The 21,538-nt window shown below is 38.2% G+C and overlaps 1 protein-coding gene across 1 annotated transcript in view; it reads right to left on the bottom strand.

Annotated features, from left to right (window-relative positions):
- Window positions 1-18,903, bottom strand: part of LOC125228652 — a 56,838-nt gene extending 37,935 nt beyond the window's left edge. The window contains exon 1 of the mRNA XM_048133308.1: window positions 18,673-18,903. Coding sequence (XP_047989265.1) covers window positions 18,673-18,675 — 3 coding nt within the window. The 5' untranslated portion in view covers window positions 18,676-18,903. The remainder of the gene's footprint in view (window positions 1-18,672) is intronic.
- Between the last annotated feature and the right edge of the window lie 2,635 nt (window positions 18,904-21,538).

The raw sequence follows: 21,538 nt of genomic DNA on the forward strand, positions 1-21,538 counted from the left end.
TTTGTTTGTACACACTACATTTGAATGCATGATGTCTGTTTTCGTCAAAACCTTGAGTGTGGAAATGCTCTTGAGCCTTTTAGGGCTAACTTTTGAGAATGGACATGGAAGGAATATTCAACATGAAGAAACATGCGTGCAGAAATAATTATACAAATTAACGGTATATGTTCAACCTACTCCTCTGGGAAACAGGCGTATAGACCACTATAGAACCTTTCCACAGTAAATATCGAAGTGACTTCTATGAGTTCTATGACAAATACAGCACGGTGTCAATAAGATAGGGTTCTAGAGTGGCGTAGGAAAATTGGTTCACCGTATAAGTTCAGCGGAGGAAGAGTTCAATACCGTGTATAGTAGATTTTTTTTTAAATCAAGATTTCCACTTGAGAACTTATCTGCGATGTATTAGTATTGTTCTCTTTCGTTAACCCTAAACCGCTAATTACCTGTGCGAAATAAATACCATAAGCAACAAAAGATGTTTTATAGAAGACAAACAGTATTCATTTAGTAATATCTATGCCAAGAACGATTTAAATACTGGACTGACAAAGTCCATACAAAAAAAGCGTACCCCTTAAATGTATGGGTCTTTTAGGCTTAAAACTAGATGGCGCTGTTTCGCAGCCTGGAAGTGGCGAAAATTATAATATTTTCCCCAAATATTTTTGCGTGTTTTTATGTTTTATAAGAACAAATGACATATTTCTTTACGATATCACGTCAATGCACATTTTGAAAAAAATAATAATTTGTAATAGGCATCATTAGTGTAAGTAGTTATGATAGTATTTAATAGGTGGCGCAAAATAATCGAGGCACAATTCCTAGTATGAAGATTGTAAATAAATAAATAAATAAATATTGGGGACATCTTACACAGATCAACTTAGCCCCAAACTAACATAGCTTGTACTATGGATGCTAAGCGACGATATACATACTTAAATAGATAAATACATACTTATATACATAGAAAACATCCATGACTCAGGAACAAATATCTGTGCTCATCACACAAATAAATGCCCTTACCGGGATTCGAACCCAGGACCGCCGCTCAGCAGGCAGGGTCACTACCGACTGCGCCAGACCGGTCGTCAAATATAAATTATCTTTGGTATACAGTATACACACATATATGAATTCACACATTAATAATGGAACACCGATAGGAATTAAGATACCTACTTCGCTACCGAATAGTATGGTAATTGGTATATTATATGCGAAGGAAAGTACCTACATAACATTAATTTCCATGTTGAAATTCACAATGATGATCAAAGAAGTCTCATAAGTAGTTCCAAATTAGTAGATTTTAATTTAATGGCCCCTGTGTACTCTATTTATCTAGATGAACTAGGCCTAGAAAGGTTTGGAATAGTCCAAGAACGGAATTTTTATTCTTCAGTCACGGAATCTTGCATCATCCGAATTAGATTACTTTTAGTTCTTGACATCTTTCGTTACCAACATTGTTTAAAGTCATGAAGGAAAACGCGACTTGAATAAATAAACTTTATTACACCTAGTTGACCTAGTTTTAACATCAAAAGTGGACTAGGCCTAGGGTTGCCAGGTGGTTGGGATTTCAAAGGTTTTTAGCATGTCCTCCTGACTCCCGATAAAGTGAGAAAAAATCCTGAATTAACACGTTGCAAAAACCACAAGCGTTGCTGCTGCGTCGCTCGGAAAAGGACTTGAAAGTATACGTGTGCTAAACCTCAATAAAAAAAACCGGCCAAGTGCGAGTCGGACTCGCCCACCGAGGGTTCCGTACAAACTTTCTTTCAAACTACCTACCTACCTAAACACTAATGACTTGACTAGAAGTGTAAAGCGCCATCTCCCGGTCAATTTGCTAACTAATTTGCAAGACCTGGTTTCCCATACAACCATTTCAGTCGCAAAATCTTCAAATTAGTAACTAACTGTCAAATGTGACATAACGCGTGGTAACGTCGTGCAAACAATGCGACCGTATTGTTACAATAACAAAGTGTAGTCGTCGTGTGCACTCGTTACGGTAACAAAATGTGTACGAATTTGTGGCTGTCAATGTCACTGTCAGAATGATTTTTAACGACACTTTATTAGTCGACGTTTGCACACATAACGGTAACAACATGTGGACGAATTTGTGGCTGTCATTGTCACTGTCAGAACGGTTTCTGACAGTGACATTGACAGAATTTGTACACACATGTGTAGGTCTGATTACCGAACTGCTCCTAAACCACTGTAACCGCAAATGACAATCTGAAATACGAAGGTTTCTCAAACTTTCTTGTGAAGTTGTGGACTGGTTGCTTTGAATCATTTAAATATGAGCGAATTAAATAATAATAAACGACGACGACCATTTAAGCACTCTTCGACATTTTATAGAAATGTGGGAAAGTTAAGAAAAGTGCAGAATGATAATACAAATAGATAAGCACTTTATAGTTACTTAATGTATTAAATATATAATTTTTAATTCTTATTGATAAAAATGAAGTGCAGTGTTGCTTTACACAATAAAAGTAGGAATCAAATGAAATAGAGTATTTACTGTGATATTAATAGAATTTCTGTTGCGCAATGATAGTTTTTTTCAGTACAGATGCTGCTTTTTACACGCAGTAGTGCGAGCAAATCAAGCAATGATTCATTTCTTGTCTGGTCGAAACTCTTAGCTTGGATTTAGGTACTGAAAATCGTCATACGATACACGTGCGAAAAGGACATTCACAACTCGTGTCGATTTAAAACACTCCCTTCGTTCGTGTATTAATTTATCGCTACTCGTATCGATTTTCCTCTTTTCCGCACTCGTATCTACAAGTATTTTGTTTGGGTTACAAAAAAAACATTTTATTTACTCTACTACGTTTTATTTATGTCTCTTCAACATTACAAATTTGTAGACACTTATCTATACAAAAATCTTGACAAAAGAAGTACAGATCGCTGAAATTAATGTTGATAGTAATATTATTGACGACTACTTCAACAAGTGTCAATTGTGAAATGCCGCAAAATACTAGTTGCTCTATAGAAGACCATAATAATATGATCCCCGATCCTTTACAACCCAGCAGCTCGGTACGCACGTTACATTTTTTTTTTAAATCTTCTTTAGTGAGGGCAACTGAGTACGACGGCATATTTAATTGTTTATAAAGTTTGAGGATACCTGGAAAAAAATAATACAAGAATTACGCCATTTTGAAAACAGCTTTCGGTCACGCGTGTACGCTGCGACCATTTTGCGACCGTTTGTCGACCGTTTGGTGACCGTTTGGCGACTGTTTTTTACATGGAATATTACCGTCTTAATCAGGGACCGGCCCGCTATCCCTTATACGGGGTTTTGTATGGGTATTTCGTTAGGCTTAACTTACCCTACCCTTTTGACGCGATACCCTTTCATTTTGCTTTTAAAGCCCTAACGAAAGCGCTTACCTAAAATAGCCCAATACCCTTTCAAAACCCTTATCATCGGCTCAGCCTAACGCCATAAGGGTAAGCCTTATACTGGGTTTTATTTGCTTTCCCTTATAGAGCATATCGTGCGAGTTTAAATCCTGTACCTCGCTCATAAAGCACACATTACTCCGAACGAAATAACATACGATCGTTACCTACAGCGGCACTGTGTGTGATATTTGCGCGTTTCTGTTTGATGGAAACGGCTGTAGATAAAATAAGGTTCAATTTTCAATACGAAATACTTATAGTTATGATAGGCTCCTGCTTTGTTCAGGTGTAACACAGGCAAACGCTGCTTTTTAGGGTTCCGTCGTCAACTAGGAACCCTTATAGTTTCGCCATGTCTGTCTGTCTGTCCGTCCGTCTGTCCGTCCGTCCGTCCGTCCGTCCGTCCGCGGATAATCTCAGTAACCGTTAGCACTAGAAAGCTGAAATTTGGTCCCAATATGTACATCAATCACGCCAACAAAGTGCAAAAATAAAAAATGGAAAAAAATGTTTTATTAGGGTACCCCCCCTACATGTAAAGTGGGGGCTGATAATTTTTTTTCATTCCATTCATTGTGTGATATATTGTTGGATAGGTATTTAAAAATAAATAAGGGTATACTAAGATTGTTTTTTGATAATATTAATATTTTCGGATATAATCGCTCCTAAACGAAAAAAAAGTGCGTCCCCCCCCCTCTAAGTTTTGAACCATAAGTTTAAAAAATATTAAAAAAATCGAAGTCCAGCTAATGCTGAACCCTGGCTGTACCTAGGAGAACTCGGATTTAGTGTAACACAGGCAAACGCTGGTTTCGTCATCGGACTTGTCTTGATGAGTACTAGAGTGAGCAGTACCCGAAGTCCAGCTGATGCTGAACCCTGGCTGCACCTAGGGGAACTCGGGTTTAGTGTAACACAGGCAAACGCTGTTTTCGTCATCGGAATTGTCTTGATGAGTACTCGAGTGAGCAGTACCCGAAGTCCAGCTGATGCTGAACCTTGGCTGTACCTAGGGGAACTCGGGTTTAGTGAAACACAGGCAAACGCTGTTTTCGTCATCGGATTTGTCTTGATGAGTACTCGAGTGAGCAGTACCCGAAGTGTAGCTGATGCTGAACTCTGTTTGCACCTAGGGGAACTCGGGTTTAGTGTAACACAGGCAAACGCTGTTTTCGTCATTGGACTTGTCTTAATGAGTATTTGGGTGAGCTGTACCCAAGATAGAACTGATGCTGAAACCTGGCTGTACCTAGGGGAACTCGGGTTTATTGTAACACAGGCAAACGCTGTTTTCGTCATCGGACTTGTCTTGATGAGTACTCGAGTGAGCAGTACCCGAAGTCCAGCTGATGCTGAACCCTGGCTGCATCTAGGGGAACTCGGATTTAGTGTAACACAGGCAAACGCTGGTTTCGTCATCGGACTTGTCTTGATGAGTACTAGAGTGAGCAGTACCCCAAGTCCAGCTGATGCTGAACCCTAGTTTCACCTAGAGGAACTCGGGTTTAGTGTAACACAGGCAAACGCTGTTTTCGTCATCGGAATCGTCTTGATGAATACTCGAGTGAGCAGTACCCGAAGTTCAGCTGATGCTGAACCTTGGCTGCACCTAGGGGGACTCGGGTTTAGTGAAACACAGGTAAACGCTGTTTTCGTCATCGGACTTGTCTTGATGAGTACTCGAGTGAGCAGTACCCGAAGTCCAGCTGATGTTGAACCCTGGCTGCATCTAGGGGAACTCGGGCTTAGTGTAACACAGGCAAACGCTGTTTTCGTCATCGGACTTGTCTTGATGAGTACTCGAGTGAGCAGTACCCAAAGTCCAGCTGATGCTGAACCCTGGCTGCATCTAGGGGAACTCGGGTTTATTGTAACACAGGCAAACGCTGTTTTCGTCATCGGACTTGTCTTGATGAGTACTCGAGTGAGCAGTACCCGAAGTCCAGCTGATGCAGAATCCTGGCTGCACCTATGGGAACTCGGGTTTAGTGAAACACAGGCAAACGCTGTTTTCATAATCGGACTTGTCTTGATGAGTACTCGAGTAAGCAGTACCCGAAGTCCAGTTGATGCTGAACCCTGGCTGCACCTAGGGGAACTCAGGTTTAGTGTAACACAGGCAAACGCTGTTTTCGTAATCGGACTTGTCTTGATGAGTACTCGAGTGAGCAATACCCAAAGTCCAGCTGATGCTGAACCCTGGCTGCACCTAGGGGAACTCGGGTTTAGTGTAACACAGGCAAACGCTGTTTTCGTCATCGGACTTGTCTTGATGAGTACTCGAGTGAGCAGTACCCGAAATCCAGCTGATGCTGAACCCTGGCTGCACCTAGGGGAACTCGGGTTTAGTGTAACACAGGCAAACGCTGTTTTCGTCATCGGACTTGTCTTGATGAGTACTCGAGCAAGCAGTACCCAAAGTCCAGCTGTTGCTGAACTCTGGCTGCACCTAGTGGAACTCGGGTTTAGTGTAACACAGGCAAACGCTGTTTTCGTCATCGGACTTGTCTTGATGAGTACTCGAGTGAGCAGTACCCGAAGTGTAGCTGATGCTGAACTCTGTTTGCACCTAGGGGATCTCGGGTTTAGTGTAACACAGGCAAACGCTGTTTTCGTCATTGGACTTGTCTTAATGAGTATTTGGGTGAGCTGTACCCAAGATAGAATTGATGCTGAAACCTGGTTGTACCTAGGGGAACTCGGGTTTTGTGTAACATAGGCAAACGCTGTTTGCGTCATCGGACTTGTCTTGACGAGGACTTGGGTGCGCAATAGCCAAGACAGCGCTGTAGCCGAGCCCTGGTTTCGGTGCATTATTATATAGAAATATTTCATGCAATGTCAAGTTAGGCATAGAACATAATATTAACTGAACAAAAATCCTACCAGAAGTGAATTTTAACATCAAGTAGTTAGAACAAAAGTACCAAATTATCTTGTTTTAATCACGTTTTGCACCGCCTACAACTTTTCTGCTTTGCCTAATGGTTGACTGGTAGAGAATGCCTTACGGCATTAAGTTCGCCTTTTGTACGCTGTTTTATTTTGTGCAATAAAGATTAAATAAATAAATAAATAAACAAATTTATTAATTTGCCATACATGAAACACTTTATTTATGTCTAAAAAAATACGTATGTATATCCATTTGAATATCAAAATTAAGAACAGTCGATTTCACTAATAGTAACACAGGGAATAAAGAGAATACTGGAGTTACAAGCGTCCATAGACTGCGGTAACTACTTACTATCAGACGGATTAGTGTTAACCAAGTACCAGTCATAAAGAAGAGTCCAAGATATTTCACACGAAACATACTATGAACAGAAAACAGCGTTTATTTATATTGCACCGAACCTGAGTTCCCCTAGGTACCACCAGGTCTCAGCTACAGCGCTGGCTTGGGTACTACGCACCTAAGTCCTCATTAAGGCAGGGCCTATAACGAAAACCGGGTTTGTCTATGTTGAACCAAAGTTCCCCTAGGTACAGCCAGAGTTCAATATCAGCTTTACCAGTACTCATCAAGACAAGTCCGATGACAAAAACAGCGTTTACCTATGTTGCACGAAACCCGAGTTCCCCTAGGAATAGCCAGGGTTCAGCATCAGCTCTACCCTGGTTACTGCTTACTCAAGTACTCATCAAAACAAGTCCGATGACGAAAACAGCGCTTGCCTATGTTACACCAAACCCGCGTTCCCCTGGGAAAAGCCAGGGTTCAGCATCAGCTCTATCTTGGTTACTGCTCACTCAAGTACTCATCAAGACAAGTCCGATGACGAAAACAGCGTTTGCCTATGTTGCACGAAACCCGAGTTCCCTTAGGAATAGCCAGGGTTCAGCATCAGCTCTACCTTGGTTACTGCTCACTCAAGTACTCATCAAGACAAGTCCGATGACGAAAACAGCGCTTGCCTATGTTACTCCAACCCCGCGTTCCCCTAGGAATAGCCAGGGTTCAGCATCAGCTCTACCTTGGTTACTGCTCACTCAAGTACTCATCAAGACAAGTCCGATGACGAAAACAGCGTTTGCCTATGTTGCACGAAACCCGAGTTCCCTTAGGAATAGCCAGGGTTCAGCATCAGCTCTACCTTGGTTACTGCTCACTCAAGTACTCATCAAGACAAGTCCGATGACGAAAACAGCGTTTGCCTATGTTGCACGAAACCCGAGTTCCCTTAGGAATAGCCAGGGTTCAGCATCAGCTCTACCTTGGTTACTGCTCACACAAGTACTCATCAAGACAAGTCCGATAACGAAAACAGCACTTGCGTATGTTACTCCAAACCCGCGTTCCCCTGGGAATAGCCAGGGTTCAGCATCAGCTCTACCTTGGTTACTGCTCACTCAAGTACTCACCAATACAAGTCCGATGACGAAAACAGCGTTTGCCTATGTTGCACGAAACCCGAGTTCCCCTAGGAATAGCCAGGGTTCAGCATCAGCTCTACCTTGGTTACTGCTCACTCAAGTACTCATCAAAACAAGTCCGATGACGAAAACAGCGCTTGCCTATGTTAAACCAAACTCGCGTTCCCCTGGGAAAAGCCAGGGTTCAGCATCAGCTCTATCTTAGGAACTGCTCACCCAATTAACTCATCAAGGCGAGTTGGATGACGAAAACGGCTTGTTTTTATGTTGGCAATTAACGTTTTCAATGTGTAATGTTAATGGTTAATTGTATTGATTTTCGGCCAACACTGTATATTTACATGCATACATACATATTTACATAATTATATTCATACATACATACCTACATACATTCATACATACCTACATACATTCATACGTACGAACATACATACTGATCTATGGGCGACGATGATCATTTACCATCAGGCGATCCATCAGTCCTTTGTCTCCCAGTTCATTAAAAATAATTTCTAGCCGTGTTCTACTTATATCCAACGAAAACATGTTTCGTTGCAAAATTAAAAATGGGGCGCATAGTGCGGAGTGGCAACAGCGCATTTTCCTTCCTGTTCTTACAATAGCTTAGATTCATAATCCTGTCTCTTTCACGCAAGGCTCGACTACGCTTTAACAAAAGGGAAAGCCTTATAAATAGCGCTTAAAATAAGGGTAACCCTTATTAAAGGATTGCAAGCCGTATCGGATAGCGGTAAGCCAATGCACAGGGCTAGCTTTATTGTTTTGCTAAGTTTTTTGTAAGGGCTAGTCAAATGAATGGGCTTGCAGTTCGAAAGGGAGAGTCTCTCGATTGGGTCGTCCTTACGTTAGGGATTCCCAATGAAAGGCTTGTAGCGAGGAAGGGGTTGTCCGGTCCCTGGTCTTAATCCTTATTTTAACAACTTTATTGGTTTTCTAGGCATTATTTTTAATATTTCAGTATAGTGTATGCACCGGAGCACTAAAACTTCACCAATCAATATACATAACACGCAAACACCGAGTAGTCAATAATATTATTACTGGTTAAACTGAGGTAAATTGATGGCGCGTTGATAAATTTAGACTTATTTTATGAAATCACTCGAGCAATTTAATTGGCCATGGTAATTAGCCCACATTATATTACAAATGCAAACAGTATTTATCTTTAACAAATTCTTACGCCATTACATTTTAATGTCAAATGGTTTTATTTCTTTTTTACTTTGACGTCTCTGACAGTCGCCATTTGAAAAGAATGAAATGAACGAATGATTTTCGGAAAGTAGTCGCCAAACGGTAACAATGTGTGCACGCGTAGTGCACACTTCTGTCACTTCTGTGACCATTTGTGCCTGTTACCAATCGTCCCCATTTGGGTCGCCGCGACTAAACGTCGACCGTACTGCGACTAAACATTGAGACCCGAAGACCTGTGTGTACACAAAATAGGAGGATTTGCGTAGGAACGGCGACCGATTATGGTTATATGGGTTTTCAGGGATAATTCTTTATAATGTTAACCGATTTAAACAGTTTTTACTTTATTGGACAGAAGATGGTTTACGTAACATCTCGTATTAATTTTAAGTACGATATACATCCGCAAGGGTGGGTAAATTGAAAGTAAAAATCTGAAAAGTTTTTTGTGAATTAAAAAAAAAGTATTCAAAATACAAACACGATTATGTTTTTCCTGTAATATATAGCATAAAACCAATGTTTACTAAAATTTTCATAATTTTTCGTTGGTAAACTTCGGAGATAAGGGGGGGGAACGGTATTTTTTTTTTACATTTTCCTTCAAAATTCTTTTTTTTTCCACAACAAAAAAATTATAAAAAATAGTTTATTTACGTTCAATTTGAGCTCTTTCCAACGATACCCCACTTGACCTAGTAACTTGAAATTTACAGTTTGCCCCCCTTTCATTTTGGCCATTTTCTACAATTAAAATTAATATATTTAAAAAAATTATACTTTCTATTTGTAGAAGTTTACAATGTTCACAACTATTCCAAATTTCAAGTTGATAGCATTAGTAGTTCTCGAGATATTTAGGAATGTGACAGACGGACAGACAGACGGACAGAGTCGCACCATAAGGGTTCCTGTTGTACCTTTTTGGTACGGAACCCTAAAAACTAAGTTTGTCAATCCTTCTCAATTTTACATATTTGAAAATATAGGCAACGAAAAGACATTCAGGTATCGAGTTGAAAAAAAAACTTTATTTGATTATTTTTTGCTTTTCCCGACAAAAACCCAAAATCCGACCCGATCGTTAAATGTGAAAACATTGTCCGATCCGATATTGGATGTCGGGAGGATTTTAATTTAAAGGCAAAACATATTTTTAAATTAAAGGAAAAATGGAATAAAAATATTTGAATGCATTAAAAAATAATCTTAAAATTTAAAAATTCTTATTATCTTTAATTTAAAAATATGTAATATCGCTCGCAGACGTTTCTGCATGATAAAAAAATAAATTTAAAGGCAAAATCAATGGCGGCGTCAATGTATGGGATATCGGTCGATATCGGATCGGATAATGTGAAAACGCTCTAACTCAATAACTTGGCTCCAATTCAATAAATCGTGATCCACATCAGAGATGCACAATGAATTCTATTTTGACAGATGTTTCATTGCGCAAGGGCATCATTTGTGGCTCACTCCCATTTATTTCATTGTCTGTTGTAGAAGGAAGGTAAAAATTGTTTTGGTGAAATGCTCTATAGAACTTTTATATATCGAGGTCGCGGGTGTCAATCTTGACACTAATTAAATTAATATTAATACCTTAGGCACGCCACAGACAATCTTAAAAATTCATAATCTTAAAAAAAAAATTGTATCCAACCTGTCAGTTCTAATTCTAACTGACAGAATTTTCAGATTGAAATGACAGATTGCATACAAATCTTTTTTAAGATTATGAGTTTTTAAGACTGTCTGTGGTGTGCCTTAGGTTCCATTATATGTGTACTTACCTCTTAGTTAGGGTTGCCAGATCGAATTGCCCGAAAATCGGGACAAAAGGACATTTTATCGGGATTTTGGGACTTTTGTCGAGAAATGCGAAATAAAATCAAATAAGTTATTTTTCCAACTTTTCATAATAAAAATGTTAATGATATTTTTGTCTCTTATAATTATTTTATATTATCAAATGTTAATTACCTCCTCCTGAATATATTTCAGCTTATTAAGGTCGATTTAGACTATCATTTAATAGAAATATGATAATAGACAACATGCCGTCCTTTTTCTTCACGTTAAAGAAAAAGAGAGGCATACAGACCTATGATCAAACATATGTGATAATGTAATATGGGACATGGGACTAAGTGTAAATTTTCAGTAAGTTAACATTTCTTGTTATTTCTAAGCACCGAAGCAGCGACGCGTGCGACGTTTCGATTTTGTTTGTTGTTTTTGCAAAGTAAAATCTCGGGAAATTTTTCATTTTGTCGGGAGTCGGGACAACGTGACGTAAATCGGGAGAATCCCGTCAAATCCCGACCATCTGGCAACCCTACTCTTAGTTCCGATATCCAAGGTACATACCTATCTAGGAAAGTTATTTTATCCGAACATCGATCAACTCATAGATAATTAATGGCTTACGATGAAAATAAGGTTGAAAATATGACAAATTAGAGTTTTTTAATCGGTACAAACACAGTGTGGTGACGGGTTAAGAATTTCACCACCCCCTTTCTTCCCGTGGGTGTCGTAGAAGTCGACTGTGGGATATGGGTTAAATTGTGGCGTAGGCGAGAGGCTGGCAACCTGTCACTGCAATGTCACAATTTGGTTTTCTTTCAGCCCCTTTTTGCCAAGAGTGGCACTGAAACTTAGTAGTTCATGTGCTCTGCCTACCCCTTTATGGGATACAGGCGTGATTATATGTATGTATGTGTACATACCAGTTAACAGGTAGTACGTAGTCATCTACTTAGTTATAATCGTCAAGTAGAATACAGCATCTTTTACTAATTATTGAAAAAAAAAACAGAACCAGCGACCCGACAACTACACTGTTGTAAGATATTTTTTTTTTGCAAATATGTAGGTATTGAATAGGTTCAATGACACGCTTTTATTTTACTACGGAACTCTAAAACTTCATCGTGACTGCAAGGCGCGAACTTTTTTTATAACTACTTAAAAACTATAACTATTTTTTGCGGCTGCCTACCGGTAGTAACATCCACGTCATTCGTTCGATTGCTGTCAATCATACTTACAATAAAACATACCTACTAGCTAATTAATTAAAACGTTTTGTACAACATTCCACCGTGTCGTAAAATATTGGAAGTAACAAGGTCGAAGTTTAATGGCGATCGACTGTATTTTATTAAATATAGATGCATATATCCACAACCTTAACGTGTAAGCAAATTATATCGTGTATACATATTTTTGGCGCGTTGTACGCATCGATATTTATTACCTTGACTGTACCAAGGACCATCACGGTAGGCGTGCTCAAGAAATTCGGCAGTCATTCGTTCTTACTAATTACTGCTACATATACACGGTGTAACATAAGGAAACGGAATAATTTTTACAGCGTATTCGTAATCACATTTCAAGACTACATTGGCATTTATTTTTCAGTCTCTTGCCTAGTTTCAGAGAAGAATACGGTAGAAAACACTTTTTTGATCGCGATGATGACTTTACTGCGTATAATCTAACTATGTATCTTCATTGAAATATGTCATAAGCAAGGATCGTTAACTGCGAGCGAAATCCATTGAAATGACGTATGACAACCAGTTAGCAACCCTAGTACTTCAATGGATTTCGCTCGCAGTTAACGATCCTTGCATAATAAGGTGTCACATTTCAAGTTTACAAAATTAATATTAAGTCCAGTTTTCGAATAACGTTTAATTTTTAATTGAAAATACATTATAATAAAGTATATTTTTTTTTTATTTATTTATTTTTTTTTTTTTTTTATGAATACTTTTGCTTATTAAATTGTATCTTGTTTTTTTTTAATGCATGTTAAATATAAGATGTAATGTTTTGAAAAGAAGTGGCCCGCCGAGTTTCTTGCCGGTCCCATAGTGGATACCCTCCTCCAACTGAGGGGGGACTGAAATCTTCTCGAGGCTGAGGCGTAGGGTTAGAGCCGGCGTAGTTTTATTTGACGTTCATAAGCGCATTGTAATATGCCTACTTGGAAAATAAATATTTCATTCATTCATTCATTTCATTTATATTTTTTTTGCCGAAACTTACTTGAACTTGATACAACATTTTTTCTTTCTTTTGACTTTAGAAATGCGTGGTTAAAATTTTTCAGACTCCTAATATTACACGATGTATATTATCAGTAGGCGCTTGGCCTTCTTACCGGTTCAGGGGTTATCATAAAATCCATAAATATCGCGCAGATCAATCAGGATATGAGTTCATTCATCTTCGTAATTATTTTTATTACAAATTGGATCGTCTTCGTGTTCTTTGTCCATTCTGTTAATTACTGGTGCTTTGCGCCCACCAATATCCGCCTTAGGCGTACTTTGGATAAATGGAGATCATCAAGGTTTTAGAATCACGCTTTTAACTTTATCAATGTTTGCAAAGACAATATAAGTCCGGAAAAGACGAATCAAGTCTAATCGTACCAAGAAAAAAAATGCTCTTTTAAATGACTCCACTCCACATCTTTGGTTGATGATCCGTGAGATGGCGCTAATAGCTTGGCTTTCCAAATTATAGCCATCTAGAGGTATATTCTATACTTCAGCTAAGTCCAGCGGTAAGCGCGAGTGTGCGACAATCCGGAGGTCGCAGGTTCGAACTCGAACCCCGGCTCGTACCAATGAAATGAGTTTCTCGGATTTGATATAATTTGCCAGTCGCTTTTCGGTGAAGGAGAATCGCGAGGAAACCGGACTAATTCCAATAAGGCCTAGTTACCCTCTGGGTTGGAAGGTCAGATGGCAGTTGCTTTCGTAAAACCAGTGCCTTACGCAAAATCTTGGGATAATTTGTCAAAGCGGACCCCTGGCTCCTATGAGCCGTGACAAATGCCGGGATAACGCAAGGGAATGATGACTTTAGCCAAGAATTCTTGTCATAGAAACATGTGACGTTTTCAATTAAGGTGCCTCATGTTGGTTTTCGATAAGATCGATGGCATATTGAATCTATTATGGAAATAGCACCTTATTGACCCACAGTACTTAAGCACCCTTTGGTTGCACTTCGGGGAGTGTGCTCAAGATCTATACGAGCTTATTCCATTCGTCACCATTCTACCATTGAACTCTTAGACGCACGGCTTCCATCCTTACTTGGTAGATAATCCGCGAATTCGCACGAAGCGCTTCACTTCTTCTTTTCTTATGCGCGGCTATATTTCCGAGCTCATATAGATAGAGCTCAGATAGAGACAGATGGAGATAGAGATATTTATTTGCTTCCAAGTACACACATAAAATTTACATTAAAATGGTAACATGGACCCTAATAGGCTATTGCAAAATCAGTTACAAACTTAAAACTAGGTTACAGTATAATACTAGGTTAGTTAAATCACGTTAAATATAACCCGGCAACTTTCAAATCAAGAGTGAACAGGCATCTTCTGGGCGAGCTCACTCCATCGTAGGCCAAGTCATTGCCTTTGGCTAGTCTGTGGCCAAGAGTAAGCCTAAAACCGGCCAAGAGCGTGTCGGGCCACGCTCAGTATAGGGTTCCGTAGTTTTCCGTATTTTTCTCAAAAACTACTGAACCTATCAAGTTCAAAACAATTTTCCTAGAAAGTCTTTATAAAGTTCTACTTTTGTGATTTTTTTCATATTTTTTAAACATATGGTTCAAAAGTTAGAGGGGGGGGGGGACGCACTTTTTTTCCTTTGGGAGCGATTATTTCCAAAAATATGAATATTATCAAAAAACAATCTTAGTAAACCCTTATTCATTTTTAAATACCTACCTATCCAACAATATATCACACGTTGGGGTTGGAATGAAAAAAAAATATCAGCCCCCACTTTACATGTAGGGGGGGTACCCTAATAAAACATTTTTTTCCATTTTTTATTTTTGCACTTTGTCGGCGTGATTGATATACATATTGGTACCAAATTTCAGCTTTCTAGTGCTTACGGTTACTGAGATTATCCGCGGACGGACGGACGGACGGACGGACGGACAGACGGACAGACAGACAGACATGGCGAAACTATAAGGGTTCCTAGTTGACTACGGAACCCTAAAAATGCACATTTAATTTAGTCATCAGTCAAACATTAATGGAATATCATGGTTCTTGTATACATTCGTGAGCGTAGACATCATTACGCACTTTCGATTAGTTCAATATTTGCTGTTCAATTAGTTAGGAAGCTGAGGGCCACCCTCAAAGTAGGTATATCGTTCTGATATTTATGTATGCAAGTAGGTAATTTAAGTTCTTCGTGTAGAATATTTCTGTATTTCATGTTTGCGTCAAGCACTTTGTACAGGAAAGGAAGCATGATCAACTTTGAGCAGTAAAAAAACGTAAGCAGTTTACAGTTAAGACGATACAGGAGGGGTCAATTCTCCATACAAACGCTCTCGACTATTTCCTCACTGGTTTTTGAAGATTTTCAAACGTTACGATTGATTAAGTTTTGAAGAAGGAAACAGCCGAGAGCGGAACTTCGATTTTAAAGATTTTTTCGCAATATTTTTCAACTGAGTTGTTCTGAATGGATATTTTTTTGTTCGGTAAATCTAGTTAATAGCACTAGTATATTTTACTACAATACCCAAATTGAAAGGGGGGGGCTTTCCATTTATATTTATAATATGTATGATATTTATTTTGTGATAAATAAAGAAGACTTTTTTAAAATCAGAAATTTAGAATTAGCCTATTACATAACTCAACCAATTCCGTGCCACAGCAGTGAAGAGAAATGAAGCGTAAGATAGACTAAAAGACATCAACGACCAACTGTTTCATGATAAGAAGGGTTATTTTTAACCCCCGACGCAAAAACGAAGGGTTGTTATACGTTTGATGTGTCTGTCTGTCTGACTGACTGTCTGTCTGTGTGTGTGTCTGTCTGTAGCATCGTAGCTCCCGAACGGATGAACCGATTTAGATTTAGTTTTTTTTTGTATGAAAGCTGAGTTATTAGCAGGATTTTTCTTTCCTTTGAATTTCCTTAAGCGGAAATGTATCACTTTCAACGCGTGTTTTAGATAATAAAACTCCTAAAAAACCATAAAAAATTAATAGTGTTAGTACACGATCTATTGCCTTGTTTTAGTTGCATTAGCGAGCTAGCACCCACTTTACCTAATGGAAGATCGTATGCCCATTGCCTACTAACTACATAATGACTTAATAGTACTCAAATTATGGGGCTTAGACAACTAAACACGACCTACGTGCAGAATGTACAAAACGCCTATACACAGCGAAAATGCTAAAATGGAGAGGGGCCCCCTTTCAATTTGGGAATTTGAGTTTAATTACTATTAGTATTATCAACTAGATTTGTTGAAAAGAAATTGTCCATTCAGAACAACTCAGTTAAAAGATATTGCGAAAAAATCTTTAAAATTGAGGTTCCGCTCTCACATGTTTCCTCCTTCAAAACTAAATCAATCGTAACGAAATTTAAGGATCTGAATAACAATGAAATAATCTGTGTCGGACCGTTTAGTTTTTTTGGGTGATTGTAACCAATTTTGAATACCACACCTTTTTTTGCGCCATAATCAATAAGGCCGTTTTTGAAATTTTTTGATGGGCTCTAGCATTTTTAAAAATAGGAATATCAAAAAAATCAAAACGGTACGACACATAATAAAATAATAATAATATGTGATGACAAAACCATTGCTCTTTCTTCAAAAACCAGGGAGGAAATAGTCGAGAGCGTTTGTATGAAGAATTCACCCTTCCTGTATCGCCTTAAGCACACTTTTCTGAGGTCAGAATTCAGAAGAAGGAAAAAATGTTTGATAATATGCAGAGATCGGACGGATTTGCGACATTCTTAGTGACTTACGTCATTTTAATGACTTTTACTATGAGATGACGCACAAAAATCCGATCTCTGATAATATGTGAGATGTGAGTTAATCCAGTTAAGTAGGGCGTTTTCAATCCGAACCGATGTCGGATGTAGGACCGATCTTCCATACATTACAGGCGCCATCTTGGATTTTTTCCAATGAAATCCTTCCTACATCCGATATCGAATCGGATAATGTGAAAACGGACTAACGGTAAAGACTTTTGAGCCATTGTTGCTTGACGTGATTCACACCTGGAAAATATCATTAATTCGTTCGTTCCATTTGTGCCAGATTTTGTTCACTGACCTACGTTAGGTAACCGACAAGAATGCCTAAATGCCTAGGTTAGGCTGCGCCGAATCCAGTTGATTGGTTGCGACATTGCGACCGCACAGAGACCTCTACGCAACAATGCATCCTTACAAGTAAGTAAGTATTTCAGAACATACCAACATTTCTAACATTCCAAATCCATTCATTTGGCAAAATAACCTAACCACAAAATTAAAATTTTGGGAAAACCCCCGACCGCGACACCGATTTTTTTATGAAACATGGCTAAGAACACTCCCGACTAACTCAGCTTTCAGACAAAAAATAACTAAATCAAAATCGGTTCATCCGTTCGAGAGCTACGCTGCCACAGACAGACACACACACAGACATACAGACAAACAGACAAACATACAGACATACATACAGACAGACACGTCAAACCCGTCGTGTTTGCGTCGGGGGTTAAAAAAAAATAGAAAAGAATAGGGGCGCCACCGTCTTTGTAAACCGTGTGTTGTGACACTTTTCTATGAGAACAGTTAAGTGTTGCTATGATAATTAATAATTAATCTGGGTTATTTAGCTACCTACTATAATAAAGGAAGAGGACCTAGCAACCCCTAAATCACGAAAAAAAAGTTGTCTGGATTTCGACGTTGAACTTCCCTGTGCGGAAATCATTTATTTTTAAAACATTGACAGAAAATACCTAAGGTACAGCGGGACATTTTCGACTGGGGGAAATGACACTGGTCCATTTTTAGGGTTCCGTAGTCAACTAGGAACCCTTATAGTTTCGCCATGTCTGTCTGTCCGTCCGTCCGTCCGTCCGTCCGTCCGTCCGTCCGTCCGCGGATAATCTCAGTAACCGTTAGCACTAGAAAGCTGAAATTTGGTACCAATATGTATATCAATCACGCCAACAAAGTGCAAAAATAAAAAATGGAAAAAAATGTTTTATTAGGGTACCCCCCCTACATGTAAAGTGGGGGCTGATATTTTTTTTCATTCCAACCCCAACGTGATAATATTAACATTTTCGGAAATAATCGCCCCTAAAGGAAAAAAAGTGCGTCCCCCCTCTAACTTTTGAACCATATGTTTAAAAAATATGAAAAAAATCACAAAAGTAGAACTTTGTAAATACTTTCTAGGAAAATTGTTTTGAACTTGATAGGTTCAGTAGTTTTTGAGAAAAATACGGAAAACTACGGAACCCTACACTGAGCGTGGCCCGACACGCTCTTGGCCGGTTTTTTTCTGTTCTACAATGATTGCATTATTATTTAGAGTGTCCACTGGTTAAATATGGCACGCGTGTTCAGTGAATACATGTGGAACTCAACTTGATAGTGTAATAATGGAAAAAAATTATCAGTTAAAATTGACCCCCCAGTCGAGATTTGTCTGAGTTTTTTGTTTGAGTTGATCCTAGGACGACAGTTATAATTAATGTTCACTCACCATTTTTCAGGATTCCAATTCCACTTATCTTCAATATGACAAATAATCTACGCAATCAAATTCACTATATGCACTGATTGGACCTTTGTCTTCAAAATTGGCTTAAAGGACGCATCCAGGCCATAATTATTTAAAAAATGTCTTCAAAACTTTAAATTTCGAACGTCCGTTTCGCGCGAAAAAGCGAGCGGTGTCGAAAGCGCGTGCGCGAAGCGAGTCTGCGATGGCTACCGGTCGCCTCATCCGCTCACTCGAGAATAACACGTGATGCGCCTTATGAAAGCACCGGCCGTGGGATGGAGCGAGCGATACCATTGCCAGAGACAATGTAACTCCGTGAAGTTTGAAAAAAGATACCTTGGAAGCATAAAAAATAATGGTTTCGATGGCGCCATACCATAGGTTGATTAAAATTTTCAGTTAGATGGCGCTCTACGGATCAGGTAGAACATGGGTTAAATTGTCAATGAAAGTTGACTTCAAATTTCGATAAATCCTCTGATAGCCATTATCTTTGCCTTTTTAGGGTTCCGTACCTCAAAAAGGAAAAACGGAACCCTTATAGGATCAATCGTGCGTCTGTTTTTTTTTCTAGTTTGCTTAAGACGCTACAGGAGCGAAAATGCTGAAATGGAAAGGAGCCCCCCTTTCAATTTGGGAATTCTAGTTTAATATACTAATAGTGTTATTAACTAGATTTATCGAAAAAAAATTGTCCATTAAGAACAACTCAATTTTTAAAAATATTGCGAAAAAATCTTTAATATTGAGGTTCCGCTCACGACTGTTTCCTCCTTCAAAACTTAATCAATCGTAACAAAATTTGAGAATCTGAATAACAATGAAATAATTTGTGTCGGACCGTTTAGTTTTTTTGGTAATTGTCACCAATTTTGAACACCACACCTTTTTTTACGCCATAATTAATAGCACCGTTTTTGGAAATTTTTGATGGGCTCTATTAGCGTCTTTAAAAATCAGAATATCAAAAAAATCAAAACGGTCCGACACAGATAAAAAATATAATAATCTGTGTTGAAAAAATCGTTGCTCTATTTTCAAAAACCAGGGAGGAAATAGTCGAGAGCGTTTGTATGGAGAATTGACCCCTCCTGTATCGTCTTAAGTCGGCGATTCTCTTTGTTAACTAGTTGTATTGTAACTGTTCGTTGTTCGTATTCGGCGATAACTAGGTACGCGGTAGGTAAGTTCAAAATTAATCTTAGGTACAGGTACTCGGACTGCGCTAGGGCATTTCTATTTAAACTTGTACCATGACTCATTTGAGAAGTTGAAAATAAAATATGCATTATTTGGTATTTTGTCGTGTTATTCTGTTAGAAAATATATTCTAGTTTACGAAACACTGAAGAGAATCGCAATATTTTTAGGATAAACTAGTTAAAATGAATTTTTAATAGGATGGGAGAGGTTTTTTGTGGTCCGTTTGGTTACAAATGTTTTTTAGTGTAGGAAATAAAAGACATACTTGAACCAAAGGTTTTAATGTTTAATAGTTATAATTAGTATTAAACAAAGTAAAAACAATCATCATTTACTAATACTAATGAAACTTTTTTTATAAAACCGTATTTTAGGTGGTTTGGTTACGGCATGGTCCCAAACCGTACCTTATTTTTAGGTTTATTAAGTAACTACGGGCATTATTGACATATAATGAATAACAATCAATAGAATTAACAAATCTTGTAATTATTAGCATTAAAACATAAGATTTATAGCTTATATACTTTAATTAAACAATAAAAAACACTTTTTTAACAAGGGGACAATTTCCAAATGGACACCTATGTAACTTGACGGACAAAGTAAGGACGAGATCACAATAAGCAAACATTTCACTCAAATGCTTGCTCAGTAAAAAAACACAGTTATCTACCAATATCAGGCCCTCTAGCACAACTTGCCTTGTCGCGCGCGAGTCCATATTTGAAGTCGCGCTTGATGTATGGACTCGCGCGCGACAAGGCAAGTTGTGCTAAAGGGTCAGAACTTATAATATCAATACTTGTTAAAAAATATATCACTATTATAATGGCTTTTTATGAGATATACCTAATATCTAATCTCACTTTGGGTAGAGTTTAGTTCTACTAAACATCTGTGGTATCAAATGCGTATTAATCACAGTTAGAAATCATAATATTAAAATTAATATTTCTTATCAAAATGAAATAAATATACAGTATTTTGATTATGATGATGATTGCCAATAATACGAAATTTATATGAATTGATAACAAATAGGATATTTACTATTTCTACAGTTTGAATTTTCTTAAAAGCCAAGGAAAGGTCATATTTTGTGTCCATGAGATCTGCAAACTAGTATGAATATTACCAAAAAAATAAGCATGGACAAAGTCACGGCAAAAAACTAGCTATTCTCAATGTGCACGCAACTTTACCGTGTCAGTTTGGTTACATTTGACTGTCCGGCAATATGTTACGCTGCAAATTGTTTCCAAACGGACGTAACGATTTGTCTAGACCAGAATTAAATCGATTGAAAATAATACAAAACTAACAGCAATATTTAACTTATTTACTTGAGAAATAACTGTATGAGGCATTGATTAATTTAACATCAACAGTTCTTTACTTACCTAACAGTTTAGTTACGTAAAAATTAGAACAAAACGGACCAAACATAGTGGTAAACTTACCTGTCACACGCCAGCACTCCTTGTCGGTCGCGGTTTGACTGTTTTATAACCAAAGTGAAGTTAGACAAGGTTTGTCTGTGGTCACAGGTTTGCCAGGATTAATATAAACCTTAAATGTTGGTAAAAAATATTTTGCTACTTAGTTAAAACTGCGTAACCAAACGGACGATCTCGAAACT

Source organism: Leguminivora glycinivorella, chromosome 8 (genome assembly GCF_023078275.1).
Source record: "Leguminivora glycinivorella isolate SPB_JAAS2020 chromosome 8, LegGlyc_1.1, whole genome shotgun sequence".
In the NCBI taxonomy this organism is placed as follows: Eukaryota; Metazoa; Arthropoda; class Insecta; order Lepidoptera; family Tortricidae; genus Leguminivora; species Leguminivora glycinivorella.